At 33.9% G+C, this 14,980-nt stretch overlaps 1 protein-coding gene across 4 annotated transcripts in view; it reads right to left on the bottom strand.

Annotated features, from left to right (window-relative positions):
* LOC114107345 (protein enabled homolog) overlaps window positions 1-14,980 on the bottom strand; it is a 152,140-nt gene that overhangs the window by 56,977 nt on the left and 80,183 nt on the right. For all 4 annotated transcript variants that reach the window (XM_071600026.1, XM_071600022.1, XM_071600024.1 and 1 more), the window contains exons 2-3: window positions 12,224-12,389; window positions 3,470-3,647 (exon numbers count right to left, since the gene is read on the bottom strand). In XM_071600026.1, coding sequence (XP_071456127.1) covers window positions 3,470-3,647; window positions 12,224-12,389 — 344 coding nt within the window. The remainder of the gene's footprint in view (window positions 1-3,469; window positions 3,648-12,223; window positions 12,390-14,980) is intronic.

Genomic DNA, 14,980 nt, shown 5'->3' with positions numbered 1-14,980 from the left:
TTCAGCTCTTTTTCAAAAATGTTAGTACATGTGATGTTTTTTTAAATTCCAAATATAACTCACTGTATTTAGCACCTCCTGTACTTTCCAGTATATTAGATAATTGCACACCATGTTAAAAACAAAATAAAGGAAAACATTCTGCCACCCACCCTTTTCATAAAAAATGATCTCTCTCTCTCTCTCTCTCTCACACACACACACACACACACACACACCATCTTGTAAAGGTCTGAACAATTAGACTCAAAGGAAGATGCTTTTCCTTAACTTAAAAGAAATTGAGGATTTAGAGGACTTGGGAGATGGGAGAGGGGAAGAGGAAAGTAGGATTGTGTGATTGTTGGTTTTGCCAAGAAAAATGGATAATTTTCATATCCTCCTCTAAAGAACCATACAGGTAGGCACCTTCGTGGCAGTGGGCCTAAACTCTACATTAATCAGAAAAACACCTTTGTAGGGGAAGGAGTGGTTGCATTTATACACTGAGCTTCAGCAAAAGATTTTGTTTTAACAAAGGTGTCCACAACTTTTAAAAGTCTGAAAATCACAATGACAGTAGTTAATATTAACAACACTTAAAATAAAACAAAAACAAACATTAAATACTGGAAAATGGTTTTTTAAAAAGTGGTAAAACATTAAAAAATAAGCAAGACTGATGACTGTAGTTGCTTTTCTTTTATGAAAGAATATATTCTTTTGTTTCTGATCAGTTTTATTGGGCTATTTGTTTAGGGAAAAGACATGCAAATTAAGCTTTTTCAACTTGGTTTTGGCAAAAAAAAAAAAAGACAGTAGACAATTTCAGCAGGGAATTGGCTGGGAACCCAATGCAAACAGCTTTGGCAGGGGGAGATATGAGCATACTGAGAAGTGATATTATTTGGTATGTTTGTTTAGTGAATGGGAGGGAATCTAAATAATAATACTGCAGTAAGAAACATACATGTTCTACTTTAATCTGCACAAGAAACTATAACCCTTTCCAAGGACATTCTTGCTGATTCTTAACATCAACCTCTTTCCATGTTCCTACTTCTGGGGCCAGTTAATACCATAAAAAATAAGAAATTAATGTTTAAAGTAATTTATGAAAACAGGGATTTCCTATTTAGAACACTATTTAGACTATTTAGAACACTGACCATTATAATGTTTTGCTTTCTCCAGTGGAAAAAACTAAAGAATCAAAAGCTTGTTTGCCAGTGACTTGATCCACAATGCAGAGATGTTTAACATGGACGAGCTCCTCCCACCATTATCTTCCTCTATTTTTTTTGGGGGGAGGGGTGGGGGTAGAAGGGATTGAACCAAGGGGGCACTTAACCACTGAGCCACATCCCCAACCCCTTTTATGTTTTATTTAGAGACAAGAGTCTCACTAAGTTACTTAGGGCCTTGCTAGGTTGCTGAGACTGGCTTTGAACTTGCAATCCTCCTGCCTCAGGCTCCTAAACCACTGGGATTACAGGCACGTGCCAACCCCATTATTTCTGTTTCCTTAGTCCCTAGTATTATTGGTTGAGACTGTGACAGAAAAGAGAGTATCAAAGTCATCTAAGAAGAACTCTATTAATTTTTTTTTTCTTTTTGGCAGTCCAAAATGCTTCTGTAGCTAGTGAAATGATGGGTGAGTCTCCTGTTCTGCCAATCTTTCTATATGTGAAACACTGTTTCTTAATGAGTTTACAAGAGAATATAACTGAGCCAGGCCTGTAATCCCAGCAACTCTGGAGGCCAAAGCAGGAGGATCCAAAATTCAAAGCCAGCTTCAACATCTTAGACCCTAAGCAACTCAGGGAGACCCCATCTCAAAATTTAAAAAAAAGAAAAATTTAAAAGGCCTGGGATAAGGCTCAGTGATTAAACTTCTCTGGGTTCAATCCCCAGAGAATAAATTAAATTTTAATGAAAGAATGTAATTGAGTCTTTTCACATTAAGACAATTACAAAGGATCAGCATTATTATCATTTGCACTTTGAAAGCAAACTATGAGACTATTCACTGATAAAAACAATCCTTTCCATTTGGTTAAAAAAAAATAACAAGATGAACATTCTTTTGAACTATGCTAAACAATATTTAATTCCTAATATCAATCTGAAGACTCAGAAATAAAAATAATGGTAGTCTGTGTCAAACATGGATAAGATAAATATTATCATACTTATATTTTCTGAACTGTGGAATTGACCTATTTAATAAAATATTAAGAATCACAACTATAGCTTCTTCCCTATGGTAAAACTAAGGTGAATAAAAGCAATTCTATACTTTCTACAGATAAAATAAAATATTGATGCCTTCAAGAAAAGCAGTGACTTATCAAGAGAGAATACAGACTTTCCTATGCTCTTTTCAATAACTAGAATCAGAATGAGTTCCAGTGGTTTATTTCCTCAAAATAAATAAAACATGATAAGGTACAAGTTACCTATAGATATTGATTTCCTCTCAAAAGAAGATCTAATTTAACTTATGTACAGGAAGAACAACATTAAAGTTTCTGTAAGATCCCAAAATTCTTGCTCTAAATGTCACATGTGAAGTAGACTAACACACGAACTAAATGTTTAAATCCCCTTTTTGGAATAAGGCAAGGTATAAATATAACCTATTTATAATAGATTTTAAAATTTTATACCTTCCACAAAATATCGAATTTTCATCTGAATAACTCTTCCTATTAAAAGACATAAATTCTGCTCATAACGGAGTTATATGATTAGAATCATTACTGAACACACAATACTGGAAAGAGTAATCATTTGCATTATTCTTATAATGTAACATTTATTTCTCAAATTATAAAATCTATTTTCCCCAAAGAAATAAGCACACCCTGGTGTATTTCTTTTTATTTCATAAACCAAACAAAACTGAGCTTATCCCTGACACAAATACAGCTTTAAACCCTAAGGTTTTTAAAAGTGAATTATTCATAAACATCTTCTAAGCAATAGGCAGCATCAGAAGAAACAATTCCCGGCTTGTACCACCGGAGGGCACTCCTCAAACTTCAAATAACTTTTGGAATTAGGTTTTAATCTCCAAGGAAGGAGAACTTGTTCTACTTGTAGTTCATGGGCTCAGTAGTGGCTTAAAAAATGTGTTTCAGAAAAAGTGTGTTTCCTCATAAAAAAGTAAATTAAAAAAAAAAAGATAAATATGCATTATTCTTTCCTACTGTATGACCTCATGTTCTAGCAATAAAAATTGAATTGTTACAGCAGGAGACACCAAACTCAATAACTTCATATGTGAAGGTTAAAAACTAAGTAAACTCAAAGGATCATCCTTCTGGACTATTACTGTCAACACATAAGTTCACATTTTTGTAGAAAATAAAAGAAATTCAAGAATTACTTGAAATAAATACATCATTTAAAGGCTGACAAAAAGATTTGCTTCAACGTATCCAAAGCACTTCAGTTTAAGAACACAAGGAAAGTACAGATACCTTACCTGCTTCCTGTGAATTTAACACTTCTAAGGCATGCATCATGGCACTTGCGAAGACATTGGCATCCTCTTTGCTGCCAAAGTTGAGACCATACACCTGCCTGGCATCTCGCCATTGGTGGAAGGTTTGTGTAGCCTGATTGTACTTCAACCCTTTAGGAATGGCACAATTTATCACAACCTAAAAGACAATAATTATTTATAAAGATCAAGCTAATAACTGGCAAAATCAAGGAGATAGACAAATCCTAACTACATACTCACTCAAATTTATTCCTAATATACCTTGTCAAAAATGGTTAAACAGAAATCTAGAGTCAAAGCAGTTTGCAGTTCTAAGTCTGACAGAAGTTACTCCATCTGATGGTTAAAAAATAAATCAACAAAACAGCCGGGTGTGGTGGCCCACATCCAGCAGCTTGGGAGGGTGAGGCAGGAGGATCCAGAGTTCAAAACAAGTCTCAGCAACAGCGAGAAACTAAGCAACTTAGTGAGACCCTGTCTCTAAATAAAATACAAAAAAGGGCTGGGGATGTGGCTCCATGGTTGAGTGCCCCCTGGGTTCTATCCCTGGTACCGCCCCAAAATATATATATACATACATATATATGTATATATCAGCAAAACAAAAGCACATCTGTTCCTCTCATTAAATAAGTTATAAATTCTATTTTTGTTTACTGAAGTAATATAAACACATAAATAGAATACTAACACCAGAAAGGCCTTAAAGACTCCTGCCCAACCCCAAAAGGGCACTAATCACATTTCAATATTATGTACTAGTTTTGCAGGTTTTTTGATTTTATACAAGAATAGTTACACATTATGTTTGATAAATGTATCTGCGTTTTCTTTAAAATAACCTTTATAAGAACCACCCATTTGTTGCATGCAGTTAAGCTTCATTCATTTTCATTGCTTTATGTGGTATTCCTTTGTATAAGTTGTGTTTATTTACTCATTTGCCCATTAATGAACATTTGGACTATTTGTAGTTTGGGGTTACTACAAACAATGATATTATGAACATTCTACTAAATGTCTTTTGGTATACACTAACATACATTTTTGATGGGTATATACCCAGAGGTAGAATTAGCACAGGCCATATGCATGTTCAACTTGAGTAGAAAACTCCAAGTAGCTTTCTAAATTGGTTGTTATCAATTCACTCTCACAGCCACATACAACAGTTTGTGCTACTCAACATGCCACACAGTATCACAACTGGTAACGGTGGTTTTTATTTTAGCAATTCTTTTTTTTTTTTTTTTCAAGTTTTCAATGGACACAACATCTTTATTTTTATGTGGTGCTGAGGATCAAACCTAGCGCCCCGCACATGCCAGGCAAGCACGTTACAGCTTGAGCCACATCCCCAGCCCCACTTTATTTTAGCAATTCTGAGGTACAACTATTTTATTATTATGTTTTAGCCTGTGCTTCCCTGATTATTAATGAGGTACTTTCCCTGTACTATCAAGATATCTTCTTTTGTGAATACTTGCTTAAATTAATAAATCTCTGGCCCATTTTTCTCCTGAGTTGTCCATCTTTTCCTTCATTGATTTGTACATGCATTTTGTACATTCTGCATTGTGGTAAATTATCTCTTTCCATTCCATGACTTACCTTTTCACCCTTAGAAGTGTGTTGATGAACAGAAGTTATTCACTTCTATTCAGTTCAAATTAGTGATCTTTTCCTTTATATTATTAATACTTGTTTATGTCCTGTTAGGAAATGTTTCTCAATCCCAAGGTCATAAAAAGGTAATGCCAGGGGCTGGGGATGTGGCTCAAGCGGTAGCGTGCTTGCCTGGCATGTGTGTGGCCCGGGTTCGATCCTCAGTACCACATACAAACAAAGATGTTGTGTCCGCCGAAAACTAAAAAATAAATTTTAAAATTCTCTCTCTCTCTCTCTCTTTAAAAAAAAAAAGGTAATGCCAACTTATATAAGCTCTATTATTTTACCTTTCACATTTGCATCCCAATCCAACTGGAATTGATTTATGCCTATGATGTGATATAGGGTTCAAGTTCCTATTTGTTTCAATATGGCTGTCCAGTTGATTCAATTCATCTGTAACTGTGCTGCAGGCTTAATTTTTTTCATAAATCAAGTGTCCTTATGACTCTATTTTGCCCTAATGGTCAATATGCCTAACTTTTTGCCAATACAATAGTGCCTAATGCCACTTCAAAAGCCACTGCAGTTTGTTCTCTTATTTCATTCCTTAATATTACTTTGGCTATTCTCAGTTTTTCATGTAAAGCTATCATTCATACTCTGGTTGTCAATTTCCACCAATAATTTTTGGGATTTTGATTAAGATAGAACTGATCAATCTATAATACCTTAAAATTAATCTAACTGATGAATATCATATACCACCCTCTAATTATTTTGTATTTAATGCTTGATAGGGGTCTTGAACACTTTTTATTAATTTTTTTAGGTATCTGATAAATTATAACCTGAGGATTTTTACATAATGATAATGTACCCAGCTTTGTTAAAATATTTATTAATTCTAATCTATTATTAACCTAATATATTTATAAATTCTAACTATTTTAATCTACTATTAATCCTAATGATTATATTCAGGTCCCCCCCCCCACAATTATATAACCATGTCATCCAAAATAAACATCAGCTTTATTTCTTCCTTTCCAATTCTTATATATTTTAATTCTTTTTCTTACCTTCATGCACTGACTAGGAACTGAAATCCAACGCTGAAAAGGCATAGTGATATCAAGTATCTTTTCCTCTGAACTGATATTAGAGGGGAAACTTTCTCAAATTCACCCTTAAATATAATCTTTCACATAATACTTTTATACATAATTTTAATCAGACTTGGGAAGTACTCTGATTCCTTGAAAGCTATGAGTTTTCATCATGACTGCATGTTATCAAGAGTTTTTTTGACATCTCTTGAGATGCCCATGTGTTTGGCTTTTCTTTTTTACTTGGCTTTACTTGCCTATTCTTTAATTCCTTTTGGGGGGAGGGGCTGGAGGGAGATACTGTGGATTAAACCCAGGACCTCATGCATGCTCGTAAGCACTCTAACCACTAAACTGCATCCCCAGTTCCATATGACAGCTTATTGTTTCTCAAAAGTTTTTTTTCACAGACTTCTCTTAAAGAGTTTAAGCTATAAGTACTTTACAGTGGTTAATATGATGGATACACACACACACACACACACACACACAGAGTTTTCTTTGTATTTATCAAACTTAAGTTTTATAGCATTTCTAAGCTGATGTTCTTTCATCACTTTTAAAATTTTTGTTCATTGTCCCTTGGATTATTGTTTCAGTCTTATTCTTTCCTCTTCTCCTGGGACCCTATACATATATTATACATTTTCTCAGTAGTCCATAAGTACCTTAATTAGTCCATAAGTATCTTTTTAATGTATCCCATCTTTGCTTAGATGCCTTGCCTTCAGTCTAAATAGTTCCTTTTGACCTATATTCCAGTTCACCAATTATTTTGAATCTTTTCTAATTTGTTGTAAACCCCATCTATCACTGAGTTGTTTAACAGCAGGCATCTCTCAACCATGATGGATTTTGCTCCAACTGGACTCTGTAGCTCTGAGTGAAATTCAGGTGTAGCCTCCAATCTGAGAAAGTCACCCAACCCAGCAGGTGTCATGCTGGCAATCACAGGAAACCACTAAGCCTGTCTTGGGAGAAGAACCAGGCCTTCTGCGGCCCAGAAGGGGGTGGGAGAATGGAAAGCACAATTTGTGGCTCTGTAAAACCAGCTGCTACTTCCAAACCTAGAGTCCACACAATGATTTCTTTGTGAGTTTGCTTCCTGGCCTCAGAATTCAAGTGAAAGTTTTAGAGCTAGCCTCTACCTTCTGGAGTTGGATTTTCAGGAGCCAACTGACTTCTGGAATTGTCTTGGGAGGATAGGTGGGGAACAGGTCACTAATGTCTCACCTGAATAGCTTGTGTTTTATAAGCTACTAGGTATTATGCTGAGGTGAGTCTTTTTTTTTTTAATACTGTATTTTTGTATGCATTTTGCAAAGTGATATTAACTGTTTTTATATAAGAAAAAACTCCTGGGCAATTCTGTTGCAAGGGTCTGATTTTATTTTGAAACGCAAGTTTACATGAAATTTTGTATTTAGTTATGATTACTGATTGTCTGATTTTAAATTGTTGCCTTCTGGGACATCTTGTTAAAAAAAAAAAAAGGGCATTTCTGATAATACCATTAACTAGATTACCCAGTAGGTCTATTCTATGATTGTTCTTTTTGTCTCTTTATATGCCTGGTTATTTTGATTAAGTGTCAGACACTGGGTATAGTCAAATATATAGAAATTTTGAGCCCTACAATGATGTTAAAATTTTTTCAGAGAGACTTACATTTGCTTCTGGCAGGCAGCTCAGAAAACTAACAGATTCAAATTATCTTTATCTATACAGTGATTGAAATAATTAGTGCTTGTAAAGGTCAGTCTAATTCTAAATCAAACTTCTTCCTACAGTATGGGCTTCTGGGTTCATGACCTGAGAGAATACTAAGACAATCCCTCCACTTCATTAGCAGAGCCTAAACTCTAATTTTGGTTATATTTTACCCAGATGTCAATCTTCCAAAACTCTGCTTGTATCCTCAGTCCCCTTTTTCAAAACTTACATTATGTCTCTAGGAGAACAGAGATCTTAGCCAGAAGAAAGCAGGGCTTACTTCTCTGGCTCTTTATTCTGTCAGATCACGGACCAATAATTCTTCACTGCCAGATAAACTCTCCAAATAGATTTTTTTTTCTTTTTAATATTCTATGCCTTTGCTTTAGTACTCAGACAGGTTCTACCTAAATTAACTTCCCCATCAATTCCCAAGCTTGAATTTATTTTTAAATCATAATAATCTCTTGAAGATATTATGTTAAGTAAAATAAGCCAGACACAAAAGGACAAATATGATATATTTCCATTTATACTAATTACCTAGAAGAGTCAAATTTATAAAGACAGAATAAGTAGTTACTAGGGGCTGGAGGAGGGGAAAATGCAATGTTATTACTTAATAGACAACAGTATTTCAGTCTGAGGTGATAAAAAAAAGTTGGGAGATGGTTGGTGGTGATGGCTGCTCAACAATGTGAATGTACTTAATGCCACTGAACACTTAAAAATGGTTAGGATAGTAATTTTAATGTTATGTATATTTTGTCACAATAAAAAATATATAGTGACCTCTTACTGAGTGGTTTTTATAAATACAGAGATGAGACCACAAATCCTTAGCTACTAGAAACCCAAAGCCACCATAATTTCATAGTATTGGAAAATAATCCCATTATATGGCAAATTTATATTCCATTGGGTGAATAGCTTAAAAACAGCAGACAAGACAGAAAATAGGCTCTACTTAAGTTTTTAAATTTTCTGTATCCAAATGTGAGAAATAGGTAAAGACATTTTTTTGCTAGAATCAAATTATATTAGGTAAATGGTTCAATTCTTCCAACATAAAAATGGCTTAATTTGAATCAGTTGTTTCATTCATCTAACCTTTAAGAAGTAATAACACTTAAGTAATCTTTAAAGAGGAAGTACATGTTTTCACTTAAAGATTTAAATGTCCATGAAGCATGTGATCATACTTCATCATAAACTTAAGCTCCATGCTTCTTCACACCCAGTGAGACTGACTCTGAATTGGTGATATATTCTGTCCTACATTTTTAGTCTGACCATAACAGAGTAAGCAGTGCAGCAAACACCTAGTTCCTTGAGACTTAGCTTAGTATTACTCTCGCCTATGAAGACCCATGACCCCTTTGCCAATCTTCTCTACACACTGGTGATTCTTTTATACTTCTGCTGTACTATGATTTGTATTTATCAAAACTGAAACATTTAACAGTATGTCTTTGCTTACAAACTTAACATTCACATTCTTTAATATTATCTTTCAAGGTCAGAAACTTTATATAAAACTTAGGTATTGCACCTAGACATACTAAGTACTTAATAAACATTAAACAGAAAATGAAATAATTTGAATATATTCCATTTTACAAATAAATGGTGGGTGGCTTTTTAAACAGTGATTACTACAGAAAAACTGGATGTTTTTAGTAAATTATAACAATGTGCTTCCACTGGCAACAACCATTAAGAGATGCAACAATGTACCTTGAAATGACAGGAAATCTATTATTCATTAGATTTATTCTCAGGTACATTATCATTTATTATTTTAGGTAGCATTCTTATAATGCTACCTAAAATAAAATAAAATTTTATTTTCTAATTGCTGATTGCTAGCTATACAAAAATGTTACTAATTTTTAAATACTGGTCTTGTATCTAATAACCCTGCTTAACAATCTTTCTAGTGTTTATAATTTATCTGCAGATACTTAGGATATTTTTTATACGGAGAATTACATCATTGATGAATAATAAGGCCAGCTGTCCCTTTCAATCCTTAAACCTTCTATTTCTTCATCTTTGAACTGCTAGGTTAATAACTAGAAGCTCCTCTGCAACACTAAATGAAAAGTGATTAAAGCTGAAACCTTAAATGTATTCACAGTTTAATGGAAATGCTTTCAACATTGCACAATCCAATAAAATATTTGCTGTACATTTATATTATCCACATTATCAGCTTAAAAAAACTTTTATGATTAATTGGCTGAGAATTATTATGAATTGATGTGAATTTTATCAAATTATCTTCCTGAATCTCTTGTTAAGCTGTGTCTATCTAAGGACAGTTTAGATGTCCCACGGTTTCTATATGTAGTAGCTTATCACTAAGGTCCAAGTATTATTTCCCAAATATTTCCTAGTGCTCATAATGACTTCATCTTACAGTCACAAATATTTAGAAGCATGATTTTTAATTTTCAATTTCTTTTATTTTTTTTGGACCGTGCTAGGGATCAAACCCAGGGACTTTCACCCACTAGGCAAGTAAGCTGTATCCCTGGCACTTCAAATATTTTAAGAAACACTTATTTGTCAAAATCCAAGTCACAGAACAGCTTAATTACAAATTTTTACTGTTTCATATAGAAATTTCCTGGCTTACTCAAACATTTTTCTACTTATTTTTAAATATTAATTTTCTTTTATGTCAACATACTTTCAGGACCATTCATTAGTATTAACAAATAATCTATTCACTCACTAACCCTTTACAGCTATTAATTCAGAATGCTGTATTAAAAAATGTTCATCAATTTCTACAAAGTTTTAATTACACAGTTTTCATTTTTTTCTTTGTAATAGCATCTTAGGCAGTATTTGACTTGTGTCTGATGCAATCCACCACCAAAACACGGGGCTGAAGGAAAGACAAAGAGGAAAAAAAAAACACTTGATACTTCCTGAACTGCCAAAGGGATAGAGGGGGCTCTTGGTATAGAGACTGGGGAGACACCAAAGGAAGGCCATGCAACACAGCAGGGAAACTGGAGTACAAAGGGCAAGGAGAGAAACTAGGGAGGAGAAAGAAGAGAGGGGAAGGAAGAGTAACTAAGAAAAAAAGGTAGCATGAGAAGGTCGAAAAAGGGGCAGGTTGAGATAGTCTGTGTACTTCATCAGTAGATTCTGCCAATTTATTAAGTTGTTTTCTGTAGACTTGACTTTAGATGTGACAGTTTCTCTCCAGGAGTACACTGCATTTACTTTTATCAGTTGTCCCAACAGTTTCACATCTGTAACTGGTGTTTGTTAATAATTTCTCAGCTGGAGTTGTGAGAGTTAAGTTGTAGTTTCCATTTCTAAGGAAAGTTCCTAAACCAGGTCATACAGAAACAAACTCCTTTGCCTCCCTGCCCTGATAGCAAGGATTTGTCTTAGTCTTCTTTTTATGGGATGTAGTCTCCCTGAGAATCCCAGTTTTTTGCATAGATTTCAGTTTCACAGCCCAAATTTAATAGGCCCATAAACCTTACATATGCATATGACAAACCAAAGTCCCTAGCTTCTATGAACTAGTCCCTAGTTCATAATTTCCATCCTAAAACTCAAGGTACTACAGCATCTGTTAACACACTCTACTACCACTGTGCTAGTGGCAAACCTAGAGATCTACCTTTTTTAACACCTCAATTGGGCATTGAAAATTTGTTTTATTTTTCCTGCATGTATAGCAGAACAATTTTTACATCTGTTGATTCCAACATCTTTGGAAAATAATTTTTTTCCAAAAGTATTTTATAAATCTAAAATAAAAGTTTTTGCTGCTATTGGTATATAGTTAATTCTAATAATACCCTATCTACCTTTCCCTCGAGCTATTGCTCCTGATCTCTTAGGGACCAAGAAATCATATAATCAGATAATCCAGTTAGTTTTTTGGAAATACAGAGTAGAGAATTATCCCAGGTATGAATTGAAACCTTAATATCTACCATTTTTTTCCCTATCATATATAAATTTAACAATATTTTCTGTTTCTTAAATAGTCCTTCATTTTTGTTTGTTCTGATTTTACTTTAGATTACAAAAACTAGCTAGTTGGAAGGCAAGAAGATTGAATGAAGGTTTGTATAGGATTTAATTCCAAATCTTCATCTAAATTCAGGTTTTGTAAAAAGTAGAAAGGGTGAGGAGGCAAACCTATGTTCAGTTTTTCCCAGACAGTGTATTTTGATTAGTTTTTGAAGCACTACTTTTTTTTTAACTGAATATACTAAGTTTTTAGGTATATTAAATCATCTTAAAGTAAAAATATATCGATTCTTACCTGATGGTCCTGAATCTTCCTGCCCACCACTCTGAATGTATTGTTGCCTGTATGGTGATATATATGAACTCTGCTGAACCCAGTTGAGCCACCAGCTGGCACCCATTTCTTATTGGCATCATCATAAACCATCACAGCAGCTCTTGCCTGACAGATACTCTGTTCACTGTAAAAAAGAAAATATTCAAAAATAAGGTATTTATACTACACTAGGTGTCCAACATACCATGTAAGTCAGGATAAACCAACTTGACAGTCGATCAATTACTATGTGCTAGAAATAGCAGCGAACAGCTCAAGGGTGGAGTCTAGGGGGGGAGACAAACGAAAACATGAAATGTAATAAGGGACCAAAAAGAACAGACTAAGATGCACAAAGGAGCTGACAGATAAGCAACAGAAAAAATGTTTTCTTCTAAATGTGAATCTTATTCATTAATCTAAATGCAACTAAAATTTACAATTTATTAATCATCATTTAATATATGTTTATTACATACAGGTGACCTGTCTGTAATTACCTATTCTTTACTGACAAAATATCTTTATTATCAGATCACTTCAAGATCTGGAACAAACTCAAGTAAGCACTATCTGTCCCTTGAGACATGGGAGTTGCCACTAACAAGGAACAACGATGTGAGTAAATCCTTATTTCCTTTTGGGCAAGTTAATATCCTGTGCTTAAACATTTTTGTTTTCACTTTAAAAAGTGTAAAAGTAAAATGAGATGAATTCTAAGTATCCTATTAGGTTTTAATTTCTAACCTCCATAGATAAACAGAAAAAATAAAGGACCAATTCTATGAGGTAATCTTAAGTCCTAGTTCCACTGATGTCAATAATTAATTACCAAATGAGATTGAGATAAAATATAGAGGACTGGTCAATTTCATATTAAGCAACAGGTTTACCTTTCATATATGCTGTTTACTCTTGGGTGAGAAACTGATTCAAGTATTACCTTATTCCATGCCATTTTTTTTAATCAAATGCCAAAAGTGAACAACAAAAAAAGGCACGTTGACTATGCAGACTATTATTTCAATTAAAATAACGTGAGCTCTACATCAATAAGCCTTATGATATTTCCGAGGCTTATGCAGTAGTCAATGAAGATGCTCACAGGTGGCTCAGGAAACCCCTACCCTGGACAAAAGCACTACTCATTCTACCAATTTCAGTTTCAAGGATGTCAAACAAATCATAAGGGTTCTTCCCAAATATACTCAGAAACAAAAAGCCACCTTCACACTTTCCCCTTACTCATGCTTTTGTCAACCCATCTAAGACTGAATGCAGCTTTGCAGGAGGGGATTGTGTTTCACTCTTTTCCTGGATTTGATGACAAGATCATGGGAAACCTAAAGAGGTCAAAGCACTGACAAATAAATTGTGCCAGAACGACAAGGTGATAACTTCCCAGTTTCCCACTGAGGAAATTTTACAAAAACTAACTTGTAATAATATTGGCATAGCAAACCCAGTGGTACTGTCCAAAATTTTTTTGGTAAAATATTTCTGGAAATAGAAACATGCCAATGACTAAAGCTTGAATTATTTTTTTAAAGTTGATTAAAGGACATTTGACAGTTACAGCAGTTGAAATCTCTTCATCACTCACAAAGGAGATTCTTGCTAAGCGAGAACTTTTACATAATCCAATACAAAAATTACCGGAAACAAGGGAAGGCAAATTTCTTCTTACAGCTTACAACTTAAGTAACAAATTTACTAACAGTAAATAATAAGTTAATAAACCTGTAAGTTAATAAAGAACAGAATTTTCCAAAGTCAGTATTTTGGGGCCTACATTCTGTCACCTAATGTTCAAGAAATAATATACCTTTGAAAAGTCCCAATGAGATTATATAAACTAAAGTAATAGCTTATTTTATAAATTAGATGACTCTATTTCCCCCGCAAAAAAAAGAGTGTTTTAAAAAAACAATAAAGTAAATCTAAAATCAAGGAAGCTAGATATAATGCTGCTCCAGAGTGGGTTGCTAGAGAAAGTCCAAATATTGAAATTGTATCACATGGTTTAATTGAACAGCTGAGGCAAGCACTTCATTAATCAAGCATATCCATATCAAAGGGTTCTAAGTTCACAAATTCAAACAAACCTGTGGTATATAAAAAATACTTAGTTTGTCACTGGTTCCAGGCACAAACCTGGATCAAAAGTATTCAGAAAAAAAAAAAAAATTACAGTCACTGAACAAGTATAGAGCCCCCGTCATTAATCCCTAAACAAAATAAGAACAAGTTACACAGAATTTACATTGTATTGGGTACTATAAATAATCTAGAAATTGTTTGAAATATATGGGAGGATATACAGAGGTTCTGTGCAAATACTAAACCATTTTATGAAAAGAACTTACACATTTAGATTTTGGTATCCCCCAGGGGATCTTGGAACCCACCCCTTGAGGTTATTCAACGACAAAACTCTACATACAAACTGCTTAGTCAACAATCATCTGATTACTTCAATTTCCCTGAGAAAGTTATAACCACAGTAATAAGGACAACTCAAATGAACATATTCAGAAAGCCAAGAAAGGTCAAAAAAATGAAAGGAAAAAAATAGCTGATTAGTTTTCTGATGAACATAAAATCTTCGAGATGTCATGGATACAATCCAACTCTAAAAACAAAAAGTACTAGAAGCCAAAAATAAAAAAGTAAAAATAAGATCTGAGCACTTACATATTATTGGAGAAGTAGTAATAACCATGTGAGTATTTGGCA

Source organism: Marmota flaviventris, chromosome 12, assembly GCF_047511675.1.
Source record: "Marmota flaviventris isolate mMarFla1 chromosome 12, mMarFla1.hap1, whole genome shotgun sequence".
Taxonomy (NCBI): Eukaryota; Metazoa; Chordata; class Mammalia; order Rodentia; family Sciuridae; genus Marmota; species Marmota flaviventris.
This window is presented reverse-complemented; position numbering and strand designations above follow the sequence as displayed.